We start from the raw sequence: 15,592 nt of genomic DNA on the forward strand, positions 1-15,592 counted from the left end.
ACTGAGATGGGGTGAAAAGTATGACCATGATGAGTATTAAATCTATTTCTGGATTCACAAGGCAAGGCTGATTACTGTCAGCCTTAATGGCAGTTGGAATCGTGTGTACCATATCGAAAGCGTGATGGTAAAATCTTACAATTTTCACCCATTATTTACTTTGAAATGTTCAAATATTTCTCAGAATATTCGGGCTTCCATACGGACAAAGTTTTACTCCAAAATTAAATAATCTGAAACTTGAAATCTACAAAAAATCACTTTCACTTTATTAACAGGTAATGCAAATCTTGAAGGTAAACGTTCAAAAATTATCCAAGCAATGCGGGGTACTATAGCTATTTAAAAATAAATAAGTGATTTATAAATTGGTATATATTTTATTATCCTTTGTTGCAGTTGAACTGGTATAAGTAAAAGATCACAATGATTTCGAGCATCACTCGGTCAGCCAGGTACTTGCAATTAAACATGTTAGACATTCGTTTGAAAATTAATACCGTGAAATACATTTCTAAGGTGGCTATGATATTTTGAATTGAATTTGTAAATTACATGAACCATTTTGAATTTGAAATAAAAATACAAAATTCAAAAAGATTGAAAACTGTTTATTAATGTATTTTAGATTCCAAGAAACAACACATTACATATCGTATAAGCACACGGCAGTTGTATTTTGGGTTCTTCTCAAAACAAAGTGAATCTAATTAAAACTACTGTATGAAATGAGGTCATTAAGATGCAATGCCTTTGTAGTAAAATATAATCATTTATTTTTCGTCGTAAATATTTTACAAATTTACATTGGTAAATACATTTTTGAGTTGCGGCAAGCTTGAAAGAGAAATGCAGTTTCACGCAGGTTTATGTTTTCAGTTATTTCAATGGATATGAACGAAGAAGACTGGAGAAAACTACCTCGTGATTTATTCTCTTAATGAATACCTTTGATCACTTTGCCTTCTTCTTGATGTAGGTTTTTATATAGAAGTCGAGGAACATTAAGGACATGAAGGCGGTTTGTACAACAAGAAGGAAGGCAAGCCCGTAGGGATATCCACAGGTGTTATTGAACAAAATCTGCGAATTGTGCACGGCGATTAAGAAGAACTGGATCTGTAAACAAGAAAAGAAATAGAACATTAATAGGAGCTGTAAAGAAAGTAACATACCTGGTACACCCTAGTTGATTCCTGATCGAAATTTGCTCGGACGTAATCTCCACTGTTGCCTCCTCCACTTGACTTCCATTGTCTCCCTACAGATCCGTCCATGCAAATTTCGAACGTTGTTATTTTCGGAGGCCATAAGGTGCGTCACCAATTAAAAATGGAACGTAATATGTGAACCCAGATAAATTATCCCGTAAGATGCTATTCCACGTAATAATAATCATATGTTTACTTCACAGGCACGTAAGTGACGGCCAGTGATTCACTAGAATTACTGAACGGTATATTTTATGTGTATGTTGAACATAATAAAATGAGTCCATGAAGGACAACAAACATTCTTCTTCCAATTTACAGACTTGAAATTGACATTAACACCAAGGCGATTTGTGTTAAGAGTATGGATATACTGTTTGTATTATCCAGAATTATGTTGAAATATATCCAAAATCCATGAGCGCTGTGTTTCTAAAGTTATTATTGAAAAGTGCTTAAAATGCAGTTGTCTTTACAATCTGGAGTCTTCAATTTTGTAGTTTTTGAAAACGTAGTACCTACTTACATCTGATGAAATTTTACTTTATTCATGATGCCTCTCCTACATGGCGTACGACCTCCGTAGAAGCCTGGTGCAGATCTTCTTCGGGTTGACGGCCTGTAGGCGACGTGGCTGTCAGTGAGAATGTGATCTTACCTAAGATGCATTCTAACGAATGCAACCAATTAAGGTTAAAATCCCCGAGTCGGCCTGGAATCGAACCCGAAACCCGTTGAACCAAAATCCGGCCAAGAAGCCGAAGTAGAGTAACGCTAATCAGAAAGGAAAATCTAAGTGGTCTAACCTTAGGAGTATGAAGGTATTGGCTAAAGAAGAGGAAGGCCAGGCAGGACTTTGAAATGAAAGACATCCTAGGCCTCGTAAACATAATTTCGTCGCGGTCGAAAGAGAACAGTTGGCTAAAGTCGGTCAAATAGGAAAGATTAACGTGTGGAACCTAACACAAGTATGTAAAGCAATGCCACACTCGGCTAAAGTAACCATAGCCACTAACTCTCGCCCCTAATTTGATAGGCTCTGGTCCCCCTTTTAGTCGCTCCTAGGACAGGCAGGGGATTCCGTGAATGTATTCTATCACCGCCACCCCCGGAGATAGAATCTCGTCCCGCCTCAACACTGTCGATAATTTTTGCCACAATGCGCCAAAACCGTATGATTCAGTTGTTATATCCCTTAGCATCAGTCGTCATCACCATTATCTATACCATACACGACACTGGTCGTCAAGTTCTGTGATTATTTCCCTAAAAAGTAAACTCGTGTCCTCATCCCGAGGTGGCGCAGCTCTTTTCAGATACACCCCCATTGGAAGTAAGCTGCATGTACCATTTCAACCACATACCAGTAGTATCGAACCCGGGCCTCCTAGGACGGCAGCTAATAACACGAACCGTTACACTACAGAGGCGGATCTTATTTCCCTGAAAGAGAGGAGGAAGTACCACTCAGCAAGCATTCCTTCTTAACACCAAAGAGAAGGAAAACTGAAAGAGGTCCAACCCTTCTAAAAGGAGTTGGTAAAATAACGGGGAGGGGCACAAAAGCTTTGAACAAGAGTCGTATTTCCATGCCTTCGAGAGACCTCGCAAACCTAATACCTTCGCGGTTGGAACAGAATAATTGTTGACCAAGGGAGATCTGATGGGTAATATTAAAGGTAGAGGCAGGCAAAAGAAAGTGAAGCAATTAGTGGACTTGTGGTCGCCAGCACTCGCTCCAAATCGGGAGCCCCCGGGACCCTATTTTGTAGCTTCTTACGACCGTGGACATATTCTACATTCCCCACCCAAACGGAGATCCATGCGACCTGGCATTTCTACCACAAGAGTGTAGATGACAAACAGAAATGTCCTGCCGATTCCATACGAACAAATATCACCTTGCTGGAGTGAATTTCTACGGCAGTGTGGTGAAAGTGCTTCAACGTGGGGACCACACTCGAAACATATTTTCCAGCTAGAGTAAAACGGTCGTCATATCTAGACTCATCCCAACACATGACTGCGCGTATTGAGGCTGATGGTATGCGTAAGAAGATATTATTATTTATTTAGCGTATGGCTAGAGATACAATGCCTGTCTTTGGTAAGATCTACACTTCTATATACGTAAATCATTCTAAATTTTGAATGAAGTCTATAATTTTTGGGATCGCGAGAGCAAAGGCACAAATAATGCCATTATACTCTCTTGTCTTACAATCGGTGATGATGTGCTGGATCGTCTGTTGTGTAGCACCACAGTCACACTTAGACGTTGAAATTCTGTTCCACTTGTAGTGGAAGGCTGCACATTTCCGTGGTTGGTTCGAATCCTGTTCAGTGAGGACCATAGTCTACAAAGGGGGATGAAACCAGGTGGTGGCGTCTTCTTCAGAGGAGGCATTGCTGGGTAGTATTTGTCGTTGAGTAACTTCTGCCATTCAACTGAACGTTGGTAGTTGCTGCTTCTCAAATTCACGGCATCTCTTGTTGGTGGTTTTCTCGAACGCAGGCGATTAGCATTTCGATGGCCTAGACTGAATACCTCGTATCTCAAAAAGTTCTTCCTATCCATTATTTCCCTTAAGACTGGTCACGCCTCCCAGCCACATTTGGTTATGCAGTCCATCAGAACAATGTTCGTTGGGTTTATTTTCCTATGCTGATGCGTAAAGTAAAATGAACCTTATAAAAATTATACTCTAGGACTTAGTAAATAAGTCACGCAGACATACTTTCCTATAGTACGGTACGGTAAGGTTCATTTTCCTTCACACGTCGGCATAGAAAGAAAGAACACAACGAACGTTGTTCTGATGGACTGCATATTCATGCGTGGCTGGGAGGCGTAACCAGTCTTAAGGGAAATAATGGATAAGAAGAATTTGGTGAGATACGAGGTTTTCATTCTAGGCCATCGATTTGCATCAACGATATCATAATGTATCGGCAGTTCCGGATTGTTCATTATTTTGTTGAATTCTTTTAGAAGAAGACCTTTACGTTTGAGATCTGGAGGGGGAGGAATATGACTTAACACTAGTAACCACTGTATGGGGGTAGATTTGATTGTGCCAATGATGAGAAGCATTGTAGCGTTCAGTTCAATACCTATGATGTTTGTGTGGGCACTATTTAACCAGTGAGCAGCAGAGTATTCGGCAGTGGAATAAACCAACCCTAGAGGTGAGAATCGTAGAGTTGTAGCTGTAGATTCTCAAGTTGTTCCACATAATTTATGAATTATGTTATTGCGAGTTATTACTTTAGATTCTGGAGATGGTTTTTATAGAACAACGTTCTATCCAATGTGACTCCTAGATATTTAGGGTATCTACTGAGTCTCAATTGCCGGTTGTCCATGTACACCTTTAGCTCCCTATTAGCTATTTTGTTGCTTAGACTAAAGCAGAAACTTAAGTTTAAAGAAGTGTGTGAACTTCTTAAGGATTTCTGTCAGGATATCCTCCGTTTGCTCAACTCTTTGCTTTCTGATAGCGATTGCCCAGTCATCTGCGTATCCAAATTTCCTTGAAAGTGTCTGCGGTATGTCTGCAATATTTAAACTAAACAACAAAGGAGCAAGAACCGACCCTTGAGATAGTTCGTTGTCCAGCGATATTTATTTGTTTAAATATTTCATTTTGTTACACGGAATTGTCTCTGACCCAACATGGTGTTCTAAAGTCGTGTAGTTATTCTACACGAGATGATAGTGAGAAGGGAGACAAGTTGCTCGGCCACGTTATGAGTTATGTACGTCGTGATTATTATCTTTGGAAGGAGACATGTGGGATAATAATGGCCGAGGGACACCAAGGGATTACAAACAGATTACAAAGGATATGGGAGGTATTAGTCATTAAGCGATGAAGAGCTTGGCTTAGGATCGTTCTGTGTGGAGAACAATATCAGACCAATGCAAGAACTGATGCTAGAACATCCCCTTTCTACATTACGATTAAATCAAGCCTGTAAAATTCGAGCAAGAGCAAAAGTTGTTACAAATATAATTGTGCAACCGAGGGAGAGAAACTCGCCCCAAAAGCCAAGAAAATACTAACACAAAGTGCGTAAAGTGTGGAATTCACAGTTTCGTTCAGTGTTATTGTTTTGGTATATACAGCCTACAAGATCTATCGTGTACAAGTTTGATCTAGCTTTGCGGTATTGAAATCGTGTTTATACTATTATGAACGTAAAACATTATGCATTTTATTTGGTTGATAACGGTTCCAACGTAAAACATTATGGATTTTATTTGGTTGATAACGGTTCCAACGTAAAACATTATGGATTTTATTTGGTTGATAACGGTTCCAACGTAAAACATTATGGATTTTATTTGGTTGATAACGGTTCCAACGTAAAACATTATGGATTTTATTTGGTTGATAACGGTTCCAACGTAAAGCATTATGGATTTTATTTGGTTGATAACGGTTCCGACGTAAAACATTATGGATTTTATTTGGTTGATAACGATTCCTTGAAAATACTCTCATAAAATTTGATTTAGATTTCAAAACTGTAAACAAGTTACCTTGTTTCTGCCTGATTTGCTTAGCTTATATTATATTATATTATATTATATTATATTATATTATATTATATTATATTATATTATATTATATTATATTATATTATATTATATTATACTTCTTACAAGTAATATAATTAGTCGAATTGTTTGGATGATAAAAGAAGTAGAAATTTATTTGCAACAGAAGTTAAATTTTATGGTCTCGAGCAGCATGTATGTTACCTATTACTTCTGTATCCAACTATAAATTGTGTCAGCAGTTAGTCTACTCTTTAGTTATTTCTGTGCTTTGAACTTAATGTACAAGGTGGCTACGTTTCGAATACATTGCAGTATTCCTTATCAAGGTAACCGAAGTAAACCTACTCGTTGTGAGGTAATCAGTCTCACTAGGCAGCTAAAATAAACTATAAAGAAGGTCACTGTACCTCGCTTTATAACGTCTCTCCATTTCAGACACCAGAAACATTTTTGGAACACCTTGGTCACGCTGGGCTGGTCACGCTCCCAGAATTCTTTGTGGCAGTGACTATTTTATGACCAAAGCTCTCTATTTGCTGTCGTCTGCTTGTTAGACAAAGCAATGAGGTAAAAGTTATAATGGGTTATTCTGGCGCTTCGGATTGTAAAGGTCACTCATCTAAAGGGACTAAATTATTTAAATTTCCGAAGGACAAGATTATGAGGAGAAAAAGTGTGCAGAATTGCCGACGTAATAAGTGGCAGCCAATAGAGCGTTCAAAGCTGGGTGAGATAAGTACAAATTTTGCTACAGAAAATGAAGTAATAATCACCAATTTTGACATAACTTATTTGCTTTTGTAAAAAGCTTGTCTATCAAAGTATTTTTTACTGACAATATACTGATTATAATCTATTCCTGCAGTTCGTTTTGAGGAATGTAAATTCGAAGTAAAGAGAGCAGGTGGAAGGAAGCTGATAAAATGGAACAACATCCCTACACACTTTGATTTCCCGTATTCCCCGAAATCTTTCCCGTGTGTCAGAAAGGCCCCGAAGGAAAGAGGGCTAACTTCAATTCTTGTGTATAAAATTGTGTTTGTCAGTTTATTGAGATGGTAATTTATTGTACTACCGGTAATCTTGCTTTCTTTCCTTCTTAAATCCGTTTGCTGTCCAGGGTTGCTGTTTCCTTCGGACCCAACGAGGGATCGCACCTCTACCGCCTCAAGGGTAGTGCCAAGGAGCGTGAATTTTAGGATCGGGTAATACAAATGGGGAGGAGGACAAGGACCACACCCAGGTGGCCTTATCCGCTATGCCTTGTAGGGGATGGGAAGATTTGAAGGGAGAGAGTACGAAGCGGCCGAGGCCTTAAGCTAGTTACCATCCTGGTATTTGCCTCGAGGAGAAGCGGGAAACCACTTGAAAATATTTCGAGGTTGGCTGAGATTGGAATCGACCCTCCCTCTACTCAGTTGACCCCAGAGATTAAGTGGACCCCGTTCCAGCCCTCGTACCTTATTTTGTACCTGGAATTGAACCCTGGATTCTGAGGGTGGCAGCTATTTACAATAACCACTATACCACAGAGGCAGACAATCATTTTCATAATTTTTAATTTCATACAATTCAATGACCTCTGAGATTCGTTAACATTTAGACACGGTTTTATTGATAATTGTAATGTAAACTTTTCGTAACTTATTCAAATATGTTTGTCATTAAATAACATTTATAATTACTCTCTTATAATCATAAACTCAACCCAAGGTGGTGCAGATCCATTTTCAGGCGGACCACAATGGAGGTGAGCTGTATATGCCATTTCAACTACATATAGGACCTCCTGCCATCTTAAGTTTCTGGCAGTGGCGGAAACCGAAACCGAGGCCCGAGGACGTCAATTGATAACATAAACCGTTACGCTGAGAAGGGAGGCGCACTCTCGTAATGTACCGCAGTTTTCTAATATTTGCATGCCTTCCTGTTGCTAAGAATGGCTGTAACATTTATTGTAATACTTTTGTTTTAGGCCTCCAATCAAGCTATCAACTGAGGTAATTTCCTATAACAGTTTATGGTCAGATTCCACACCCTTTTATTTCGTTTCCTCTCGCATACCTATATGTTATTATTGCAAATCTAACCCTATTGAATTAATTAGGGACTACGTGAAGGGAAAATTTGCCAGGGTCAGTTTGGCTGCAGGTGATTTTTATTATGTTTATTGTTTAATTAAAATAATTTGTGCACATATGTGTGTGTTTTGCTATTTGCTTTACGTCGCACCGACACCGAAAGCTCTTATGGCGACGATGGGGCAGGAACGGCCTAGGAGTGGGTAGGAAGCAGCCGTGGCTTTAATTAAGGTACAGCCCCAATATTTGCCTGGTGTTAAAATGGGAAACCACGGAAAACCATCTTCAGGGCTGCCGACAATGGGGTTCGAACCCACTCCCCCGGATGCAAGCTCAAAGCACACATATGTGTACATTGGTTCTCTACTACTACTTTGATATACCAGTCTAGCCTAAGCAAGCATCGAGTGCAGACGTACTGGGTCAAGTGTGCTGGTAGAGCGGGAGTGGAGTGTGAGCGGTGAGTGCAAGAGGGAAGACGAGAGTGAGGAGAAAGATGATTGGCTTGGAACAATATCGGGTAGTTATCGGAAGATGACAGGGGAGAAACAGCCAAGAAAGAAGGAGGTAAAGTGGAAATAGGATTAAAGGGTGAGTTGATATTGGTGGTACTGCTAGTTATAGGGGGCGTGGAAGTAAACCCCGGCCCGAATTCCAGTGGCAACATGAGCTGATAAGATGTGTAGGTCATAAGGGTGGTAAAGGAGGTTGTGGAAGAAGTATGCTCATTTGAAAAGATTAAAAATATGATTCAGTAACAAGTGAAAGAGTTTGAAAATATAAGGCAATGGAACCAGGGAAAAAGAGACGAAATAATGACCGAAGTGGGAAACAACAAGAGAGATATTGTGTCACTCAAAGAGAAATTAAGGAATATGGAAGAACAGGTGGTGAAGCTGAAGGCAGAAATGGAAGACAGTAGCCAGGAACGTAGGAAGAAATGATTATTTATATACGGAGTGTCGGAAGAAGAAGGAGAGGACAAGTTGATGACAAATTACAAAGTTGTGTAAGTCATCCAAAACAGAATGAAAATTAACTTCAGTGGAGTTGATATAGGCAATGTGGAAAGGAGAGGTAAAGCGCAGGGTATCAGGCCGATAAAAGTGAAGTTGTTATCCACCCTGACGGCGGAAATAGTGATAAGAAACGCGGGTAATACACAGAGTACAAAAATATGGAATAAGAGAGACATGGGAAGAGAAGGGATTAAGAATATAGAAACCCTTAAAAAAACATTTAGTGAGGGCCAGTCTTCAAGGATTACGAGTTCACATTAGGGGTCAGGAATTAGTGGTAACCAATGGCCAGTGGACCAGATTTTGGACAGTGACGAAATTACGGGAATCAGAAGAGAATTTGAAGCAAGGAGAAGTGATGGGGAAGAGAATGGAAAAAAGGCAAGTTATAGAAAGCATTGTCGGAGAAGGCGATAAGGTGAAGGAGAAGGTGATAATTAAGGAACCAAGGTAAACAGGAAGTTGAGCGAGGAAAGGCAGGGAGATGAACACAGTGAAAGAGTGGTCGTGCATAGTGAAGAGGAAAGCAGGGTGAGAATATAAATGTTTAGAGAAGCAGCTATGGACATTGCCAGGGAAGAGGAAATTGAAAGAATGGATGTGCAGAGTGGAAAGGAAAGATCAGACAGGGCGAGAATAGAAGTGTTTATGAACAAAGGGAGGAGCAGGAGCCTAAGGGATCTGTGGAGAATGAAAAAACGATGAGTAAATCAAGTAAAGTTAGTAAGGAAGGAAATAGTGGATGAAGACATGGTGGTAATATAAGAAAATATGGTTCGGTTGGTTAAGAATGAGGAAGTTATAGTGGCTGTGAAGATTTGAAATGCAGAGTGAATTGGTTGGGAAATACATAGTGAATTTAGTTGTAAAGTGTGATTTGGTTAGGAGTGATTATAGTTAAGTATATTTAAGGATTAGGCTGGAAGGAGAGTGGAGTTGGCGTGGTGATATTTGGAGTGATTGTAAATAAGGAAAGATGGTCTGGTTTGTTAAGAATATGTAGAAATTGGTAGGTGGTGGAGTGTGCTTGTTAATGGGATTTGAAATATATAGTGAATTTAGTGGTTAAGTGTGATTTTGATATGTGTGATTATAGTTAGGTAGATTTGATTTAATGTTTGTTAATCAAGTTAAAGTTGGAAGGTGATGGAGTGGGATGAAAAAAAAAAGATTGATCAGAGTTATGTGAATTATAAGGGAACGTAATAGTGATTATGGTTGATTGAGAACATTGTTTTGAAGAAGTTGAGCTGAAGTTTGGTGAGGTAATGATGGTTGGCTGAAAGGTGGATGGAGGCTGGTCAAAGAGTGATCAGGAGGTATTTGAATTATAAGTGAACGTAAGAGTGGTTATGTTTGTTCGAGAAGACATTGTTTTGGAGGTGAAGTCAGGTAATGCTGTCTGGTAACAAGGAAGTATTTCCTGTGGTAAATGCAATGTGTGGGGATTATGACACACTAGCGTGGCAGGTGTTGTAACGTGATGGCTGGCTCAGCAAACCTGACTAGGTCAAGAGATAGGGCAATAACTGAGATGGAATGTGCTAGTTTTGTGAGACTAGCCAGGAGAAAGGTGAAGGTCTTTAGCCTTCTTGTGCCGTACTTCCGATGATTTATTTTATCTTAATTTATGTTTTTTCCAGCTGCCGTATAGCCAGGACTAACGGATCTCCGGAAGTGAGTTGACAGTGGGCCATTTATTTCTAATTACTATATTGTTTTTTTATGTTTGCTTATCTGATTTTTCTTATTTGTCTGGTCAGTTGAGCAGAAAGAACTTTTTTAGGATTAGAGATTCCACAGGGTAAAACATGGAGACAAACTCTGTACAGACACTTTGAAATAAATAAATAAATAAATAAATAAATAAATAACTAAATAAATAAATAAATAAATAAATAAATAAATAAATAAATAAATAAATAGTAATAAATAAATAAATAAATAAATAAATACTACTAGTGTGACATATATTATACTAGTCACTCATAAGTGAATTATAATTTTCAAAATACACGTTGCCCGCATGTCCTGTCAGCACATCGAGCTTTCCGGCAGCGGTGAGCAACCGATACTTGAATGGCAGAATACTAAAACCATACAGTGTCCTGTACAGCTCATTGACAGCGTCTGTATATTTCCATCCTATTAAAAACACTTCAGGAATTGCGTTATTTGTAGCATGTTGTGTAAAAGGAACATCCCCGAGACTGGATCGGCGTGTGGTCGGAACTGGACCCGAAAAAGGTAGCCCAGCGAACAATGGGACAGTGTGGCTTAGACCAAACCCCGCAGAAAAGCGCTCTCAAGTGTAAGAGAGAGTAGGAGATAAGACGCGAGGCAGCGACAGTATAACACGCCAAGAGGTTGTGCCTATTTTAAAGGCTTCTACAATAATAGAAAAAACTTCCTGGATTTTCTGTAGGTATCACGTATGCCGACGTCGAATTTTGCCCCGATGGTGTTTTGATCCAGAGGCATATTAATGAATTGAGCTGAATTTTATGTGTATACCAGACTGAAAATACGGAATACTTTACTCACAGGGCGAATTGAAGCCACCACATGTCCAGCTATAACATAATGCTAACACGTGTAAATATAGCGCGCCTCCCATGCGGAGAACTGTGCCCAGAGTTAGCTCCTCTCTCGAAAGGACGCGAGTGCCCTAATTAATGCAGGGAGCTTGATTATTTAAAAACTGCCGATCGGATTGCGATCACATTTGGCTCGAGTGAAAGAGGGAATTGAGGTCTAAAATATGCCACCTTGAAATACCTTCAACAGTTATTAACGGAGCCGATATCCTTAATTAAGCGTGAAGGAATCTCTCACCCCCATGGACCAGCGAGCTGACGATATTAGGCCTGTCCCGGCCCTCGCTGAACACAGTCTATTGACCACTTACAAAGACAAAGTGAGTGCCCGTCGCTACCGTAAACTGTAAAACCTTCTGGGGACTGTATGTTAGGAACACGAACAATAGCCAATCGAGGCTAAGCAAGTGTCTCAGCGCTGTGCATAAATTAAGTAAGCCGCTAGAAACATTTGTATAAATGAATAGCGGGAGTCGGCTATGAACAATGCCGTCATATATTACTACGCGCTATCAGTAAATTAGTGATATCCAATTCGAAAGCAGTAACATTCGGCGGTAGTAGAGCCTCGACAAGGACAATCCGCTATTCGGGGACAGGGTTTCTCAAGCCTCATGAGTCACCCTATTCCCTGTGTTAATGCGTGCCACCCTTGATTAGAGTGACCTGTCTACATAAGGGAAACTCCTGTGTAAATTCCTTGTATGCGTCGTTGTAGACAAATAGGACGTGTGACGAGTGCTGGAGCTGATACCAATTGGTTTACTTCAAGATTTATGGCAGTTGAACGAGACGATCGGGATGATGGACTGTCACAGACCAAATTCGAAAGCTGATACTCTTGTCTACAGCGCCGAGAGAATGGACGAGCAAAACTATGGCATAGGTTTCCCGTTGAAGGAAAACGACTACCATTCAGATGAGTAGATGTCATTTTATTTCTTAGCACGATAAATTATAATGGGAGGGATACAGTATAGTATTCCCTTTTGTTAATATATAAATGCTGTAAATAATGCATGTCACGAGTTTTCTTTTGTCATGTTAACGTAAAATTAAGAGAGCTAACTCTCTGGATGACCCATTTCCTTCTTTCTGACAAGTCCTTCGTGAGGAGCAGTTTATTGTTAGTAATTGGTAATATCCTAGCAAGTACGAGAAACAAAGATAGAATACTATTTTGAATTCCCGTAAGGTGTGTTGGAAACAGTAGTGAGTGATGACTGAGGGATACCATGTCCAAGAAGTTGCTTCTAATGATTAATACGGTTGTCGTAAAGAATAGCTGGGGAGCTCACGGGTCATTTAGACAATGCATGCTGAGCTGATACTTACTTTTATGGCATGAACATCAAGGATGAAGAGTTCTGACTGAGACAGATACAAAATTGTGTTCTATAGGTAAACTATGTTAGGGACAATGTGCAAATTTCCCTTGATTTTTGATTTTCACCAGAATCTGTCTGGAGTGCTCTATTTGTGTGAAACTAGTGTGACGTGCTGTGGTACCCGGTGCTTGAAGGAGTGGTCAGAATTTTGACAATGAGCGAAGAAAAATATGAAGGGTTGAGAAAGGAATAATTTCCACCCTTATGCCTAAGGAACTGGGATGCGCGGTATGAAAAGTAATGAAAAGCCGAGCGCCCAAAAGAGTCTACGATGATATGTGAAATGAGGAATTCAGATGTGAATGCCTCAAAAATAAGAGGTTCGAAAACAAGTGAAGAGTATTTCTTGGAATCTCAGCGGTGATATGGAATAAAATAGCAAAAATAAATGAATTGGGGCGATGATAACTGTTCCCTAGGAAAGGAAATAGCGGCTGTAATTAGAAAGTTACGGTCTGCCTTGGCTCATGAATGGATATTCTTCCGGCCCCTCTTCTCGCAGACTGCTATGTATTGAAGTTAAAAGCTATGGGCCCTTGGATTTCTCATTGTACTTTTTTCAATAATTCGGTTTAAGAACACTTGTGTTAAATGATAATGTAATGATAATTTAGATGGTAGTTTATATATGTAATTTCCCCGTCCCCACGAACAGCTGTATAAGGCAAGAGATCACTAGGGATTTTCAGATATATGTCTCTGAGTCAGAAGGAGCCCGGTTCGAATCCAGGTCAGAATGAGCCGGAATACGCAAGCTTGCATTAAGCTTTCACCGGGGCAGAAGACAGCGATATCCATGTCTCTCTTCCAGGAATGGCCCCATTTATACATCAAGTGTATATATAATTTTGTTTAGTGTATTATTTTATTTCTTTGAGTTCAAACAGAACCGATGTTCTGTTGTGTGTGACTTGCGTCAGGGTTATGGGAAGTCTTTGGAGTTTTGCTCATTGTTGTATTTACTTAAATGTAAATATTTTGCTCATGTGTTGAATATGTAGCGTAGGGACCGGTTACGTACGTGCTAAGAATAGAATGTATTATGCAGGGGACACTTCAAATTGCATGGTGGTGATCGACCGAAACGAAGTAAATTAACGATAGAAAGTTAGATGACGTTCGATTGCCAGACTTCGATTATACTTCATTGCCAGATAAAACCTTGTGCCGAGTGAAATCATTGAACGCCCTTCAGGCGAGTCAATTTGAGTTGGTTATTTCTTTCTTGTTTCCACCGTGTGCGGAGATTTTGTTGTAATAGAGTTATTTGCTTTCTTGTGTCACAATTCAGGAATACATTGATATTCGTGATCCCATTACATGATTTCTGTAATTTCTAGCAGTGCTAAGTAGTATCCAGTAAATAGTTGTACCCAAAAATCCCACTTCCACATCAGATAAGGCTCCATATTTATAATTTTTCTGAACGTTACTACTCCACAAGTGCTCGAGTATGCCAAGGCTAGCACGGAAAGTAGGAGGAGGGAGGTTCGAAGCCCGTGTTGGCAATTCGGGCCGCTCTTTGATATGGTCTCATCCGCAGTCGTTCGTCAGGTGACGCTGACGCATTTTTATGCTTGGGTCTCCCATCAAAGCCCGTAAAGATGTAATACGTACCTCTAATTATTGCTTTTGTAATTACTTTAACACAGGAAACAAGAATCGCGGTACAGGAGGATTCTCGGGCAAACAAAGACAATCACTTAACCTTGGAAAAATATTAAAACCTTTCGAAGTCACCCTTAGTACTCTTCCTCTGATTAAATGGTAATAGTTATTCACTTGTTCTACAATCATTTCAAAGAATTCATCGTCAACGTATTCATTGAAGTTTTGTAGTGGATTCTATGCTATTTCCGTACATAAAACAACAACACGTTTCAACTTGGAAAATGAGCGTTGTAATTTAGAATCTTTACTAACATTTGTTAAATGTTCAATAATGCTCAATGATTATTTTTTCATTTATTAATGATTATCTTGATCCTAGAGGGATGGGAATCAAATATGGCGGACTACCTGTTAACTTCCTGTGCATACATGTTGATACTTCATGACGTCTGTCTGCTCACTGAAATGACTACTCACTCACTTATAGATGATAATTTTACTCACAATTTGTAACTGAGTCAGATGTTTCTTCCACCAAATAGATTTCTTGTACTCTGAATCCAGCGAGGAAAGGAAATAGTAGCTGTACATTACAACGTGAACGATGCAATTCAAGACAACGAGAACTATCGGATTTCCACCTGAAAAAAGACAACATAATAATGATAATAATAAAAACGCAAATATTATGCTACTTATAAGTTCCTGGTAGATACACTTGACTCAAAAATAATAGAACCTATTGATACAATCTTATGAACTATGTGACCTTGCAGCTGTGGGGAGGCTTGCGCGTCCCAATGAAGCAGGTGACCGAGGCATAGTTGCAACCATATCGAATGGGCATCTTCAGAGAGACGAGACTAAGGAATAGTTCATCGAAATGGGGTTGCATCCTGTCGGAAGTCGCATGGGCGACAGTCTGGCTGATTGACTGAAATAGCTCGTATTAAATCAATATTTAACATGACTTAGCTATCAAAGAGTAGAGAAAGGTTCACCTATTCAATACCATAAGCTTATTATAGTGTCCTACATAACTGGCGCTAGTTTCTACCCCACATACATTGGGTCATCCATTGTCAGTACGGACCATAATGAAATTCATAACTTATGGC

General features: G+C 39.5%; 1 protein-coding gene across 1 annotated transcript in view; it reads right to left on the reverse strand.

Moving 5' to 3' along the window:
• Positions 1-394: 394 nt before the first annotated feature.
• Positions 395-15,592, reverse strand: part of LOC136858558 (very long chain fatty acid elongase 7-like) — a 188,072-nt gene continuing 172,874 nt past the window's right edge. Inside the window, exons 7-8 of the mRNA XM_067138187.2 lie at positions 14,979-15,115; positions 395-1,119 (exon numbers count right to left, since the gene is read on the reverse strand). Of these exons, the coding sequence (XP_066994288.2) occupies positions 955-1,119; positions 14,979-15,115 (302 nt within the window). The 3' untranslated portion in view covers positions 395-954. The remainder of the gene's footprint in view (positions 1,120-14,978; positions 15,116-15,592) is intronic.

The sequence above is a fragment of the Anabrus simplex genome, chromosome 1, assembly GCF_040414725.1.
Source record: "Anabrus simplex isolate iqAnaSimp1 chromosome 1, ASM4041472v1, whole genome shotgun sequence".
NCBI classification, from domain to species: Eukaryota; Metazoa; Arthropoda; class Insecta; order Orthoptera; family Tettigoniidae; genus Anabrus; species Anabrus simplex.